This window comes from Halichoerus grypus, chromosome 5, assembly GCF_964656455.1.
Source record: "Halichoerus grypus chromosome 5, mHalGry1.hap1.1, whole genome shotgun sequence".
Classification (NCBI taxonomy): Eukaryota; Metazoa; Chordata; class Mammalia; order Carnivora; family Phocidae; genus Halichoerus; species Halichoerus grypus.
This window is the reverse complement of record NC_135716.1, coordinates 140,091,508-140,106,621: the sequence shown is the minus strand read 5'-3', so window position 1 is coordinate 140,106,621 and position 15,114 is coordinate 140,091,508. Positions and strand designations below refer to the sequence as shown.

General features: G+C 40.9%; 1 protein-coding gene across 3 annotated transcripts in view; it reads right to left on the bottom strand.

The window, feature by feature from the left end:
* CYP2J2 (cytochrome P450 family 2 subfamily J member 2) overlaps positions 1-15,114 on the bottom strand; it is a 54,867-nt gene that overhangs the window by 19,378 nt on the left and 20,375 nt on the right. The window contains exons 7-9 of one of the 3 annotated variants that reach the window (XM_036121353.2): positions 13,156-13,343; positions 7,236-7,374; positions 689-1,191 (exon numbers count right to left, since the gene is read on the bottom strand). In XM_036121353.2, coding sequence (XP_035977246.2) covers positions 1,013-1,191; positions 7,236-7,374; positions 13,156-13,343 — 506 coding nt within the window. In that variant the 3' untranslated portion in view covers positions 689-1,012. Of the gene's footprint in view, positions 1-688; positions 1,192-7,235; positions 7,375-13,155; positions 13,344-15,114 lie in introns of those variants that run through there. The other 2 variants (XM_036121355.2, XM_078073060.1) reach the window with 2 other exon arrangements.

Below are 15,114 nucleotides of genomic sequence, written 5' to 3'. Positions count from 1 at the left end.
TTGGGGTTGGCGTCAAAACTCTGTGGACCATCAGTGTTACCTGGCCTTCAATTTTCTGGCCATTGTCTCCCCTCAGCAAGTACATGCAGAAGGATTGGGCAGGATTCTGGCATTTCTGGTGCCCTACTATAAAATACTGCACCAGGGCCCAGTTGAATTTAGGCTGGTAACACTTAACCATTCAAAATCTGACCATCTATTTGCAAGAAAAGTTCACATCCACCCCATAGTTAAATCCAATGTGAACAGCTTGAGAAGAGATGCCTGATAGAGGAATTAAGACAAAGAGGTACCCTTAAGGACAGAACATAATTCCACATTGTTTCCCAAACCTGTTCCCCGGGTTTAGTTGGTAGTAGTCACACTCTGCTTGGTCCTGATTCCAAAGCCAAGGTAGTGTTTCCTTAGGTTAGGTAAACCACAGGAACTGCTTTCTCATAGAAACCTGAATATAAACAGGGAGTGATAGCTGCCTGGCTGACTTCCCAGAGGGCCATTCTAAGGTGGGAGCAAAATAAAGCCTGCATAGTGCCACCGAGTGTGAGAGCATTTGCGGTCAGGCCCTGGCTGCCCCAGCGTCCAAAGTCTAACTCTTATCAATCAATCATTTGGCACCACTGTGACCTGAGCCACCTCCGCAGGCTAGAAGCAAACCCACGTCTAAAGAAGCAAGCAGGAAAGAGGCCGGTTTCAGCTAAAATTTTTATGACAAGCTGTATGGTTTCCCAAACCACTCAAAGTCCATTATTCCCTCTGATTCTCACAGCAGCTATTCCTTTAGAGGAGGAATCATTACCTGCTTTTCATCTCTTGGATGGAAAGGTAAATCATTCACAACATAAAAGATCTGCTAGCAAGGCTGGGATTTGGCTCATGCTCCCTCTGAGTTCAGTTCCCACGATCGTCCCTCAGAGTCACTTTCCATCCCATCCCCTCCTTTCTGAGCAGGCGCCAGTGCTTTCAGAGGACACGGCACTTCTTGCTTTCCTTTCTCCTCTCCCTCTCGACAACTTCACGACCGAGGGACTGCACAGAGTTGGTGGTTGACTGGGGAGATGGTGAGGCCCGTTCTGAACCTCAGGCTCAGCTCTTCATTGTTGGGGGGCCTGAAGGTAAATTTTTGCACAAGGGAAGTGAAGAAAATAAACAGCTCAGACTTGGCCAACTGTTCTCCAAGGCATACCCGCTTTCCTGAAAGACAAAAGCATAAGACAAGTCATCTTCCCAGCTGGTGTGGGTGCCCAGCCGGGACCGACATCTTCAACTTCTTGCAAAACCTAAGCAGAAGAAGGGCTGGTAGGCCCCATAGCTTTACGTACAGAGGCTCATTTAATCTGACAATTACCCAGGCCAAAGTGTAAGTCTGGACTCGAAAACTCCAATGCTTTCAGGGGTCAGACAGCTGACCCCCAGGGTGAAGGTATAGGGTGTAGGACAAAAGAGGAGGGAGGCCTGGGTTGACCTCAAAAGTGGATGTATAGCTGAAAGGCTTTTCAAAGTCAATCAGCAAACAACAACATTAGACAGCAAAACAAAAAACTCTGTGTTGATTGATTTTTTTTCATTCCTTAAAACTGTAGAAAAATATAAGCCAATAAATGTCAGAGCAGGGTTTCTAAAATGCAAGATAGCTTTCCCTTATGTCATGTTTTCCCCCCTAATGACTGCGGATCTCACGCCCTCTGCATTGGAATTATCTCAGGCTGCTTGAATAGTCTTACACACAGCAGTCCTTCCTGCAGTGGGGCCCTTGCTGCATCCGTTCGCCCACAGTTAGCACCATCCTAGCCAAATCCCGCTCCCTGTTATGTGAGGGAGGAACTGGAGGCAGAAGGGAGATCCAATTCGAATCCTCTCACTTTCTAGCCATGTGATTTGGGCATCATGGGAAGTGTGTGTGTGAGCGTGTGTTTAAAATGGGAACCTTATTTTAGGGGCTCCTGGGTGGCTCAGTCAGTTAAGTGTCTGACTCCTGATTTTGGCTCAGGTCATGATCGCAGGGTCATGAGATCGAGCCTGGTGTTGGGCTCTGTGCTGGGCGTGGAGTCTGCTTAAGATTCTCTCTCTCTCCCTCTGTCCCCTACTCCTTAAAAAAAAACCTAAAAATAAAATGGGAACCTTATTTTATATATTGTGTGGGCTACACAATGAATCCAAATAGACCAAAGAATTTAATAACTTAAATAGCAAAACAAAGTATTTTAACACATTACCTGGATAATAATAAACATTCTAGCTATAAAATAGCTTAGCATTAACTTCATCTAGTTAATTCTCAAAAAATGGAAGAATAAAATTTAAAAGACTACCTTTAAATAAAATGTTTTCAGTGGCAGCATTACTAAAATAGCTTTCTGTATATTACAGTTCTTCACTGTGATACTTTCCATATCATGCATTTTATTCTGAAATACTTTCAAAGTACAGAAGACTTGTAAGAATAACACATAGAACTTGTTTCTTCTGAGTTATTTATTTGAAAGTACACTGTCTACATTACCTATGAAATCTTTAGTATGTATTTTCTAAAAGCAAGGACATTCTCCAACATAACTACAATATAACCACCAATTCAGGAAAACACTGATGCATTACCATCACTTCACCCCCGAGATCCTCAATTAGGTTTTACCAGTTGTCCCAATAATGCCCTTTATTGGAAAAGGACCAGTTGAGTATCACCTGTTGCATTTGGCTGTCATGCAAGGGACTCCTTAGCTTCCATGACTGGCATTTTTTTTTTTTTTCTGAGCTTTTCATTTTAATTCCATACAGTTTTATATTAGTTTCAGATGTACAATATAGTGATTCAACAATTCTACATATTACTCGGTGCTCATCACACAAGTGTACTCCTTAATCCCCATCAACTATTTCACTCTTCCCCCCAACCCCCTCCCCTCTGGTAGCCATGAGTTTGTTCTCTTTAGTTAAGAGTCTGTTTCTTGGTTTGCTTCTCTTTTTTTCCTTTGCTCATTTGTTTTGTTTCTTAAATTCCACATATGAGTGAAATCATATGGTATTTGTCTTTCTCTGACTAACTTATTTCACTTAGCATAATACTCTCTAGCTCCATCCATGCTGTTGCAAATGGCAAGATTCCATTCTTTTTTTTATGGCTGAATACTATTCCATTGTGTGTGTGTGTGTGTGTGTGTGTGTGTGTGTGTGTGTGTATCCACACCAGGTCTATATGACTGGCTTTTTTGAAGATGACAAATTACTTGATAAATGCCTCTCATGTTTCCTCATGATTAGATTCAGGTTGGGAGGTCATGCATTTCTGATAGAAATAGCACCAAAGTGAGGCTGTGCTCTCATTTCATCCTATTGGGTGGTACACAATTTTGATTTGTCCCATTTTTGGTGATGTTAACTTTGATCACTTGATTAAGGTGGTGTCTACCAAATTCTCCCCTGTAAAATGATTCTTCTTCTCTTTGTAACTAATAAATACTTTAAGACTATGTTAATAAACCATTCCCCACTGACTTTTCATCCACCAGTTTCCATTGCTATTTCTTGGCTAAATTATTTATTACTCTGATGGTTGCCAAATCGTGAGCTTTAAAATTCCATCATTCCTTCCACATCTTTTAGCTAGAATTCTACTAAAGGAAATGCTTTCTCTCGTCCCCATTTTCCCACTCATTTATTTAGATCAGTATGAGTTCAGAGATTCCTATTTTTTTTTTAAAGATTTTATTTATTTATTTGAGAGAGAGAATGAGAGAGAGAGAGCATGAGAGGGGGGAGGGTCAGAGGGAGAAGCAGACTCCCTGCCGAGCAGGGAGCCCGATGCGGGACTCGATCCTGTGACTCCAGGATCATGACCTGAGCCGAAGGCAGTTGCTTAACCAACTGAGCCACCCAGGCGCCCCAGAGATTCCTATTTTTATTTAAAGGGTTATAAATTGTTATTATTATTTGTTTTGATGCTCAAGATGTTCCAGATTTGGCCATTAGATGTCCATTCAAGCTGGTATTTCCTTAACTTTTGGGCACAACAGTGTGTTTCAGGCTCATCTTACACTTTCCCTTCCCCAACCCTAGAATCAGCCATCTTTCTAGAAGTCTAAGTTCCTTTCAGTGGGTAATGATATCTAGAAACCAAGATCCGGGCATTTGACATGCTTGTTGATATCAGGGTAGTGTTGCTCTCAGTGAATCAGTGGCTAGAGCTGGGGAATCTGTATGTATATAATGTGAGAATATATTTAAATTATATATATGCATTCATGTTTATGTCTATATTTATTTCTATACCTACCTACCTATCAGAAATCTGAGGTCATATTGATAACCTCTGATTCCAATTCAACACCACAGAGTTCATTTTATCTTCTCTCTTTCCCTATTTGTAACTTCCTCCCATTATCGTCAGTGGGTTTGCTTATTGGATCAGTATCCCTTGTATATAACTTCTCTCTCATCACTGCCACAGCCGACCTGTGCAGACCCCACCTCATCTCACTTGTGCTCTGACATCTGCTCTAGGCTTCTATTATTCCCTCCCTTGCAACAACCTCCCACAGTTTCACTACCACCATCTCTTTCGTGTGTGTGTTTGTGATAACTTACTTTCTCCCTAAGTAATATGTATTCACTGGCAGACATTTTTTTAAAAAAATGCATGAAAAAGAAAAGCATAAAGAAGACAATAAAAAATGTAAAAGATGGTTGTAATTCCAGACAAGAGCCCTTGTTAACATTCTAACATATTTCCTCACTGTCCTTGTGGGGATTCCCCTGGACACTGGAACTGGTATAATTCTCTGTAGTTAATTCTGTGTGCTGCATGTTACTTTGTATTTTCCCTTGTAATTAAATACTCTTAAAAACTCATTAATGTATGCATGCCTCCATTTTGTCCTTTGCCTATAACGGGCTGTTGAGGAAGTAAAATTAGGTAACACCTGCAGAAGTGTTTAGTAAACGTGCTACACAATTATGCTGCTATTACTTTTTGGGGGGCCTGTGTTTCCTACCAGCATGTGTCTCATTCATCTCCGTTCCCTCCGTGTTTATCTCTTTACCCATCACACATAGCATGATGAGGAAATTTGTTAAAATGGTACCTAGTTGGCTGTCCCGTAAATACTAAGATTCTCCTAGAAGAATCCATGTATGATGACAAAACTGGACCCAGAGCGTCAGGAACCAGGGTTAAAGTACTGGTTCCATCAGTAACAGCTGTGGGTAGTGAACAAATTCATCTTACAGAGCTAAATTTTCCCCACCTGTCAAATCCATGAAATAATCTCTCTTCGAACTGATTCATGTGGCCGGCTGGGTAATGATACCAAGAAGATGACAAGTAGGAATTTACTACTCAAAGCATGAAAATGAGGACTACTTGTTTTCTAAGCTTCCACCTGGATCACAGGAAACTGGTATCTTCTTGGTACTCCCACCACCTGGCTATCACCATCTAACAAGGTCAATTCTTCATTGGTAAAATGAGAGAAATGACCTAGGTGTTTTGGGATAAGTTCTTCCTAACCTTATCCCTATGACCGAATGATTTTATTTGAAAAATAAGGAACCAAACTCATGCCTTTCATAAAGCTGCCTGCTGCTATGTCAGGTCAACCTGGAAGGACTTCAGTGAGGAAAAGAAAATAATAAATTTGCAATAATAGCTTCACAATACGCCCTGGCTATGCAGAAGTAGTGATTTCACACATGGTCATCTTTTCCCAAGAAAAGAGAAGGAGCCGTCCATATCTCATTCTTTCAGGGAGGCTGTCTTCAGAAGGTGCTAGACCAAGAACAAGGAAAAGCAACTGTGTGCCAAAGATGGGAGTGGGGTGGGAAAAAAACAATGTGTTGACATTTTCTTAACTCACTGGATTTTTTAGATTTCTATTTCTTCTGTTTAACTAATCCTCATTCTGTCACACCTCCTGTGGGAATCCCCAAATTGTTTGCCTTCTTTGAATTTCATTCTTCTCAATCACAGAGATAAGACTGACTGCAAAAACAGCTCCAATTCCCCTCTTCTCCACGTGCCCACATCATTTGCAACGTGACTTCATACCCTTTCCCACCAAAAATTACAGTATTTTCCCCTCCCTTAATTGGGTCTGACCTTATGACTTGCATGGGCCAACAGAATGCAGTGGAAGTAACAGAATGTCAGTTTGCAGCCTGAGCCTTAAGAGACATGGTGTGTTTCCATTCTCTCTCTTGGGATCTTAACACTAACAAGTAAACAAACCAGACTAGTTTACTAGAGGGTGAGAGAGAATGTGGAAAGCTTTGTTGTTCCAGCTGGGGTCATCCTAGATCAGCTTTTCAACCAGCTGACCTCCCAAACACATAAACAAGCCCAGCTAAGACCAGCAGAGCTACCTGTAGCTGAACTATAGACTTGTAAGCAGTAATAGTGCTCTACACCACGGAGTTTGTGGACTGCCCGTTATGCATGCATATGCTAACTGATGCCTATGGAATGAATTCTGAATCAAAGTGGAAGGGCCTTTAAGTGGGAAGATGAGTTACATTCTAGTTGTGGTAAAGAGAGCAGTAGACTAGAAGTATAAAGCCTTGAGTCTTAGGCCCTGTTCTGCCAATTCCTTGAGCGAAGGATCTCGGATAAGAAACAACTCTCTTATTCTTAGTTTCCTTATATTAAGAATGGAAATACTGATCACTTTCCTGTCTAATTATTAATAACTGGGTTGCTGCAAAGATTAAATGAGATAATGTGCTTGCAAATGAAGTCTGTAATTAAGAGGGTATGATAAAATTCTCAATAGCAAAGCACCAGTGAGGCAAGAATAATTATAATCCTTGAAATATATGGCTGGGACTTGGTACTGAAATACAAAACTTGAAGCTACTGTAGACAGAAGACTGGAAGGTATTCCTACATCTCATAGCAGCTTTCCTATTTGAAGGGACTTGTCCAATGTGAACAATGATGATATGGAATGAAGTGAAGGTAAAACAAAGAAGATCTAATCAGAATCAGCCCAGATACACTCAGGGCGGTGTGCTTCTTGGGCTTCAGGTCATCAAATTCCAGTTCCTCCCCTTCTGAGCCTTAGTGTCATCAGCAAAATGATAGTGGATCAGAAAACCAATCTATATTTGTTTTTAAGTTAATGATAAGCAGCCTATCATGTATTCCACAGTGTGGGCTCTGTGTAGCATGTATAGCAGGGAGAAGACTAGGGGGAGGGCTAAGAGAGGGACTCAGGATTCTGACACTCCTATTAGTTAGAACTCACCTACTGAGAAAGGCAGAAAGGTTTCCTTTTTCTTAAACTGTCCATTCTCCAGGAAATGCTCCGGATTGAAAGTGTCGGGGGTGGCCCATTCTGCAGGGTCCCTGTGCAGTGCAGTCAGATTGGTCAGGATCATGGTCCCCTAGAGAAGGCAGCAAAGACTCAGGCAAGGCTTGACCCACACAACACACCTACTCAGAAGAGTAGCAGTTCCCCGACTCCTATGCCAGGCCTGACCACACCCCACCCCAACTCACTGTCTTCTTAGCCCAATCCCCTACCCACCCACCCATGGCCCCTGCTCTTTGTGATGGGACAGCTTAAAATGATGGGCTTGCAGGGATTTGACCAGGGAAGTGTAGCTTCCGTTGACTGCAGAATGGATCTCTCCACAGGCACATGTCTACATCAAGGAGAGAATAACACAACAGCTGGCTAGTCAGCACGTTGTACCAAAATCCACCCAGCCACTCCGCAAAGTGATAACTATGGCAGCTCTACCCAGGTAAAAGATGTCTCATGCCTCTCATTCCTCTCTTCTTCTCCCATTCTCTTCCCTCCAGTGTCTGGTATACTCCCTAGGAGGTTGAATAATAGAATCAGGTACCTCAGTGAAAGGAACCACTATCCATCCAGGTGCGTAGAAAGAAACCCAGGAGTCCCCCATGTTGTCTCCCTTTCCCTCTTTCTGCCTTCATCCAATCCTTCAGTGAGGCTGCTCAATTTTTCTTTAAATGTCTCTTGATTCTGTCGCCTCCATTCTACGTCCACCCCTGCCTCTTAGTCCAGGCTACCAGCTGCCTTGCCTATCCTCCTGCAAGAGCTGCCCAACGGTGCCCACAGCCTCTCCCCTTTCAATCTGCTCCGCACTTCAAAAGCAGGGTGAGCTCTGAACATGATTTACTGATGCCACACCCATCCACCCACCCACACCTTGAATACTGAACTTTCAATAGCTTCCCACCACCTTTAGGGGAGAGACCCATCCCCTGAAACCCTGTCTAGACCACTCTCCTTCTACCTGCACTCACACTACAGAGGCCTGCTTTCAGCTTCTCAAAAATGCTATGTTCCCGCTCATTGCCAGGCCTTTTCACAAGCTGTTCACCTTGCCTGGAATGCCCTTCTTTTCTACTCTGTCACTGAGCTAATTCCCCATCACCCTCCAATCCTTAGCTCAAACAACACTTCCCTTTGGACGCCCTCTCCGACCACTCCTGCTCCTCCTCCCCATTCCAGCTGGCCTGTATCTTTATGGAAACCAGCGAGTTCTCCCAGCTGAGCATTTATCATGGTTTGTAAGTATATACTTGCACGATTATTTTATTCAGGGTTGTTTTCCCAGATGGGGGCATTTTAGATGCTTAATGGACATTTTTTAAATTAATAAAGAAATAACTGCTATTTTGAGCACTTTCTATACTAAACACTACATGAATGATCTCATTTTATCTCCACCTGTGAAGTAGTTTACAGATAAATAAATCAAAGCTCTGAGACATTAAGTGACATGCCCAGGGTCACGCAGTGGGAGGAGATAGAGTAATGATTTGTACAAGGTCTAGTTCATGTCAGAGCCATGGCTCCTTGCCTCTACAAGATATAGTCAATTAGATATCTCAGTCCCCAGGGTCTTTATTAAAGTTAGTACTAAAAATCAGTGGTAGAATGAGTCTGTTAAGCTAAATGAATTGCTAGAAAAATGCAAACAGCACCTGTGAAATAATTTAGACCTCAGCCTTCACCCACAAGATGTCAATCAGTAAGAAAACAGTGAATGGAAACAGCTGTAGGAATAGGTATAGAATGGGTAAGCCCCTCTGGTTCTGCCTGTTGAGAGAGACCCCAGGTAAGACCCACGCAGAGGGACCTAGACAAATTGGAGTTGATCCACAGAGGCTGACCAAGGCCTTGAGAAAGAAAAGGAACTGTACATGTGCAATGTGCAGAGAGGACACTAGGGGGCAGAGGAGAGCTGTCTGCCGAGATCTTAAGACTGGTGGGCAGCTTGAGAACAAAATTTCCTTTGTGAGGAAACTGAATCAGTAATCAAAAATCTCCCAACAAACAAGAGTCAAGGGCCGAATGGTCTCCCAGCAGAATTCTACCAAACATTTAAAGAAGAATTAATACCTATTCTTCTGAAACTTTTTCAAAAAATAGAAATTTTTCGAACTCATTCTATGAAGCCAGGATTACCTTGATCCCCAAACCAGATAAAGACCACAATAAAAAGTAGAATTACGGACCAATATCCCTGATGGACATGGATGCAAAAATTCTCACCAAGATACTAATAATAGGATCCAACAGTACATTAAAAGGATTATTCACCACGACCAAGTTGGATTTATTCCTGGGCTGCAAGGGTGGTTCAACATCTGCAAATCAATCAGTGTGATACACCACATTAATAAAAGAAAGAACAAGAACCATGTGATCCTCTCAATAGATGCAGAAAAAAAATTTGACAAAATACAGCATCCTTTCTTGATAAAAACTCTCTGCCATGTAGGGATAGAGGGAACATACCTTAATAGCATAAAAGCCATATACGAAAAACCCACAGCGAATATCATCCTCAAGGGGGAAAAACTGAGAGCTTTCCTCTAAGATCAGGAACACGACAAGGATGTCCACTCTCACTACTACTGTTCAACATAGTACTGGAAGTCCTACCCTCAGCAATCAGACAACAAAAAGAAATAAAAGGTGGGGCGCCTGGATGGCTCAGTCATTAAGCGTCTGCTTTTGGCTCAGGTCATGATCCCAGGGTCCTGGGATCAAGCCCCGCATCAGGCTCCCTGCTCTGCAGGAAGCCTGCTTCTCCCTCTCCCACTCCTCCTGCTTGTGTTCCCTCTCTCACTGTGTCTCTCTCTGTCAAATAAATAAATAAAATCTTAAAAAAATAAAAAGGCATCCAAATCTGCAAAGAAGAAGTCAAACTTTCACTCTTCACAGATGACATGATACTTTATGTAGAAAACTCAAACAACTCTACCCCAAAATTGCTAGAACTGATATAGGAATTCAGCAAAGTCATAGGATATAAAATCAATGCACAGAAGCCAGTTGCCTTTCTATACACTAACAGTGAGGCAGAAGAAAGAGAAATCAAGGAATCGATCCCATTTACAATTGCACCAAAACCCATAACTTACCTAGGAATAAACCTTACCAAAGAGGTAAAGGATCTGTACTCTGAAAACTATAGAACACTTATGAAAGAAATCAAGGAAGACACAAAGAAATGGAAAAATATTCTATGCTCATGGATTAGAACAAATATTGTTAAAATGTCTATGCTACCCAAAGCAATCTACACATTCAATGCAATACCTATCAAAATGCCATCAGCATTTTTCACAGGGCTGGAACAAACAATCCTAAAATTTGTATGGAATCAGAAAAGACCCCGAATAGCCAGAGGAATGTTGAAAAGAAAACCAAACCTGGGGGCATCACAATGCCATACTTCAAGCTCTATTACAAAGCTGTCATCATCAAGACAATATGGTACTGGCACAAAAACAGACACATAGATCAATGGAACAGAATAGAGAACCCAGAAATGGACCCTCAACTCTGTGGTCAACTAATCTTCGACAAAGCAGGAAAGAATGTTCAATAGAAAAAGGACAGTCTCTTCAATAAATCTGCTAGGAAAATTGGACAGCCACATGCAGAAGAATGAAACTGGACCATTTTCTTACACCATACACAAAGATAAACTCAAAATGGATGAAAGACCTAAATGTGAGACACGAATCCATCAGAATCCTAGAGGAGAACATAGGCAGCAACCTCTTTGACCTCAGAGGCAGCAAGGCAAGGGAAACAAAAGCAAAAATGAACCATGGGGACTTTATCAAGATAAAAACTTTGCGCAACAAAGGAAACAGTCAACAAAACTAAAAGGCAACCTACAGAATGGGAGAAGATATTTGCAAATGTCTTATCAGATAAATAAAGATTTACCCCAAATCTATAAAGAACTTATCAAACTCAACAGCCAAAGAACAAATAATCCAATCAAGAGATGGGCAGAAGACATGAACAGACATTTCTCTAAAGAAGACATACAATTGGCCAACAGACACATGAAAAAATGCTTAACATCACTAAGCATCAGGGAAATACAGATCAAAACCACAATGAGATACCACCTCATACCAGTCAGAATGGCTAAAATGAACAACTCAGGAAACAACAGATGTTCGTGAGGATATGGAGAAAGGGGAACCCTCTTACACTGTTGGTGGGAATGCAAGCAGGTGCAACCACTCTGGAAAACAGTATGGAAATTCCTCAAAAAGTTGAAAATAGCTACCCTATGACCCAGCAATTGTACTGCTTGGTATTTATACAAACGATACAAACCTAGTGATTTGAAGGGGCACATGCACCCCAATGTTTATAGCAGCAATGTCCACAATAGCCAAAATATGGAAAGAGCCCAGATGTTGATCCACAGATGAATGGATAAGATGTGGTATTATAAACAATGGAATATTACTCAGTCATCAAAAAGAATAACATCTTGCCATTTGCAACAATGTGGATGGAACTAGAGGGTATTATGCTAAGTGAAATAAGTCAGTCAGAGAAAGACAAATATCCTATGATCTCACTCATATGTGGAATTCAAGAAGCAAAACTGATGAACATAGGGAAAGGGAAGGAAAAATAAAATAAGATGAAAATAAAGAGGGAGGCAAACCATAAGAGATGGTGAACTCCAGGAAATAAACTGAGGGCTGCTGGAGGGGTGGTGGGTGGGGGGATGGGGTAACTGGGTGATGGACATTAAGGAGGGCACTTGATGTGTAATGAGCATTGGGTGTTATATGCAACTGATGAATCACTAAATTCTACCCCTGGAACTAATAATACAGTATATTTTAACTTAATTGAATTTAAATAAATAATTTTTTAAAAAAGAATTTCCTTTGTGAGGACAGGAATTTAACAGAGACCAACTGAAAACAATTGCAGAGAGACTCTTTTAACGTGCAAATAAAGCAACTCCTGTGGAGAGAACATGGTGTAGTACAGAAAAGATGAGCCTGGGAAACAAAACAGATCTGCTTCTGGAACTCAACTCTTGTCACTTTGTAACTGAGCTATCTTATGCAAGCTTAATCACTCCTGAGCCTCGACTTCCAAATTTATGAAATGGAAGTAACATTTAGTCTCAGGACTGATTCAGACCTTTTGAAAGAACCTATAGAGTCCATGGCACGTATTCCTTGCTTAATAAGCATTGGTTCCCTTCTCTCATTTTCAAATAATTAATATTGCACACACCTGAATTGGTTTCCCTTGTGAGATAGTCCCACTACAGGGTTGTAGGTAAAAGCTGGAAAAATACTTGTGGGGAATAGCATGCTAGAAACACCAGCCTTAATGTGATATTGGCCTAGGTAGGCTCAAATGTTCCTTCATATTTTAATATTCTATAACCCCATGATTATGAAGCAGAATTTTCCAGGTCTGGCAGGTCCCTCGTGCTGTGAGAAGCCCCACCCTGGCAAAGTAAAGGGCCCTGTGGCAAAGTCTGACTGAGAACAGCTGCTTGCTGTATCCCCACAAAGATCCATAATGTACATCACATGGTAAAAAAAAAAAAAAAAAAAAAGAACAGACTGAGACATCCCACAGCAAAGAAAAGCCAGTCTTTGCCTAAACATATTTGACCAAGGAATCCTCCTTCCCCTCCATAATACCTATTAATGTCTAGTTGAATTAATGTTCCAAAGACTACACATAGGGAAAAAAGCTGGTATTATCTCAGGTGTAATATATCTCTCTTCCCATTTAAATGATTCCCCAGGACAAGAGTTATGAGTCACCCTTTCAGTTCAGAGTTTCTACCATCTAAAAAGATGGGCTTGAAGATCTGAGGCTGGGAGTCCCTGGTTACCTTGGGCAGGTAGTATCCAGCAAGCGTGGTATCACCTGTCACTTCCCTGGGCACATTCAGGGGGATGATGTTTCCCATTCTCTGCACCTCATGAATGACGGCATTGGTGTAGGGCATGGACTCTCGAGTGGCTATACTCGGCAGCTGTGACCAGCCAATCACCCTGTCGATCTCAGCGTGGATTTTTTCTGGAAAAGAAGGTTCTATTATTCTATTATTCCACAACCTTCCTTAAGCCTGATTAAGCTGAAGAATGGAATAATCAGGATCAAAGTGGCAAAAAAAAAAAAAAAAGGCTAAAACTACAGCAGGCACTGTAGACTTTGGTTTCTCAGCAGGTATTTCCGAGTGAAAAGTGGGCCTGGGTTTTAGACATATCTGGTTGCGAACTCTTGCTCTGAAACATTACTCTTGCAAGTTACTTAAACTCTTTGAGCCTCAGTTTTCTCTTATTAGTGAGGATAATCTACATTCCTCCTACGTCTTGAGATGTACATGAACTGATTTGGTGAGCACCCAACAAATCAAAGAAATTTCTAATTTAGAAATGCCCCAATATACCTCTTTTCCTCTTTTTTTCTACACTAATAGAGATTTTAGCTGTACACCCGGTTGCCCAGCTACAGACTACATTTCCCAGATTCCCTTGTGACTAAGTATGACCATGTGACTAAGTTCTGGTCAATAGAATATCTGTAGAACGGATGTTTAATACTTAAAACATGTCCTTAAAGGAAGGGTGTGCGTTTCCTTCTTCTTCCCTTCCTACTCGTGGAAAGGCAGCCCTTGAGGTGAGTCATCTTTGACCTTGCAAACAAGGGCATCATTCTAGATACAAAAGAGCAACATATTGGAAGGAGCTTAGAACCCAAAGGGCTCTGCAGAGTCCAGCTTAGATTTCTTAACTTTAGAGAGAAATAGAGAAGGAGAATTTCTTTTTTACTGGCCATTTAAAACATTTTTAAAGTTGTGGTAAAACATACATGACACAAAATTTACCATGTTAACCATATTTAAGCATACAGTTTAATGATGTTATATATACATTCACATTGTGCAACCAATCTCCGGAACTTTTTATCTTGAAAAACTGAAACTTTACATCCGTTAGACCATAACTTCTCATTTTCTCCTACCCCAAGCCCTTGGAAACCAACATTCTACTTTCTGTTTCTATGAATCTGTCTACTCTAGAAATCTCATATAAATGGAATTATACAGTATACATCTTTTTGTGGCTGTATTATTTAACTTGGCATAATGTCCTCAAGGTTCATCCATGTTAGAGCATGTGTAGAATTTACTTCCTGTTTAAGGCTGAATAATATTCCACTGTATTCCATATTTTGCTTATCCATTTTTCCATTGATGGACACTTGGGTTGCTTCCACCTTAGTTTCTGTGAATAAAGTTGCTATGAAGATGGGTATAAACATCTGTAATTTTAAGCTATTATTATTTTAGAGACCCTGTTACAGAAGCCAAATCTATATTCTAAAATGAGATAGCTTTTCAACTTTTTAGAAAATGTAATTCATAGTTCCAAAAGCATTTTACATCATGATTCAAGACACATAAACATAGGTATACACACATATAAAACATACTTCTATTTATAATTATGGAAAGAAATAAAGTTTCATGAACAAACTTATCCTTAGTACATGGGAAGTACTCTGATCTTTTCTATTCTATTTTTATTTTAGGAAAAAATGTTGGTCTTGATCTACTAAATTGATTTTATGTCCCATTAATAAACTGTTACCCACAGTTTGAAAAACTGTATCCTAATATCCCATCTCTCATATGCTCAAACTGTTCTGGGTCCTAGAGGAAAAAAAAAAAAGAAGATTATAACAGTCACTGTCTTTGAATGGACCACAGTCTTTGGGGAAGACATATGAATAATGTGCAATCAGCACAGTAGTGGAGGTATGTTAGGTCATCTCTAGAGGAGGA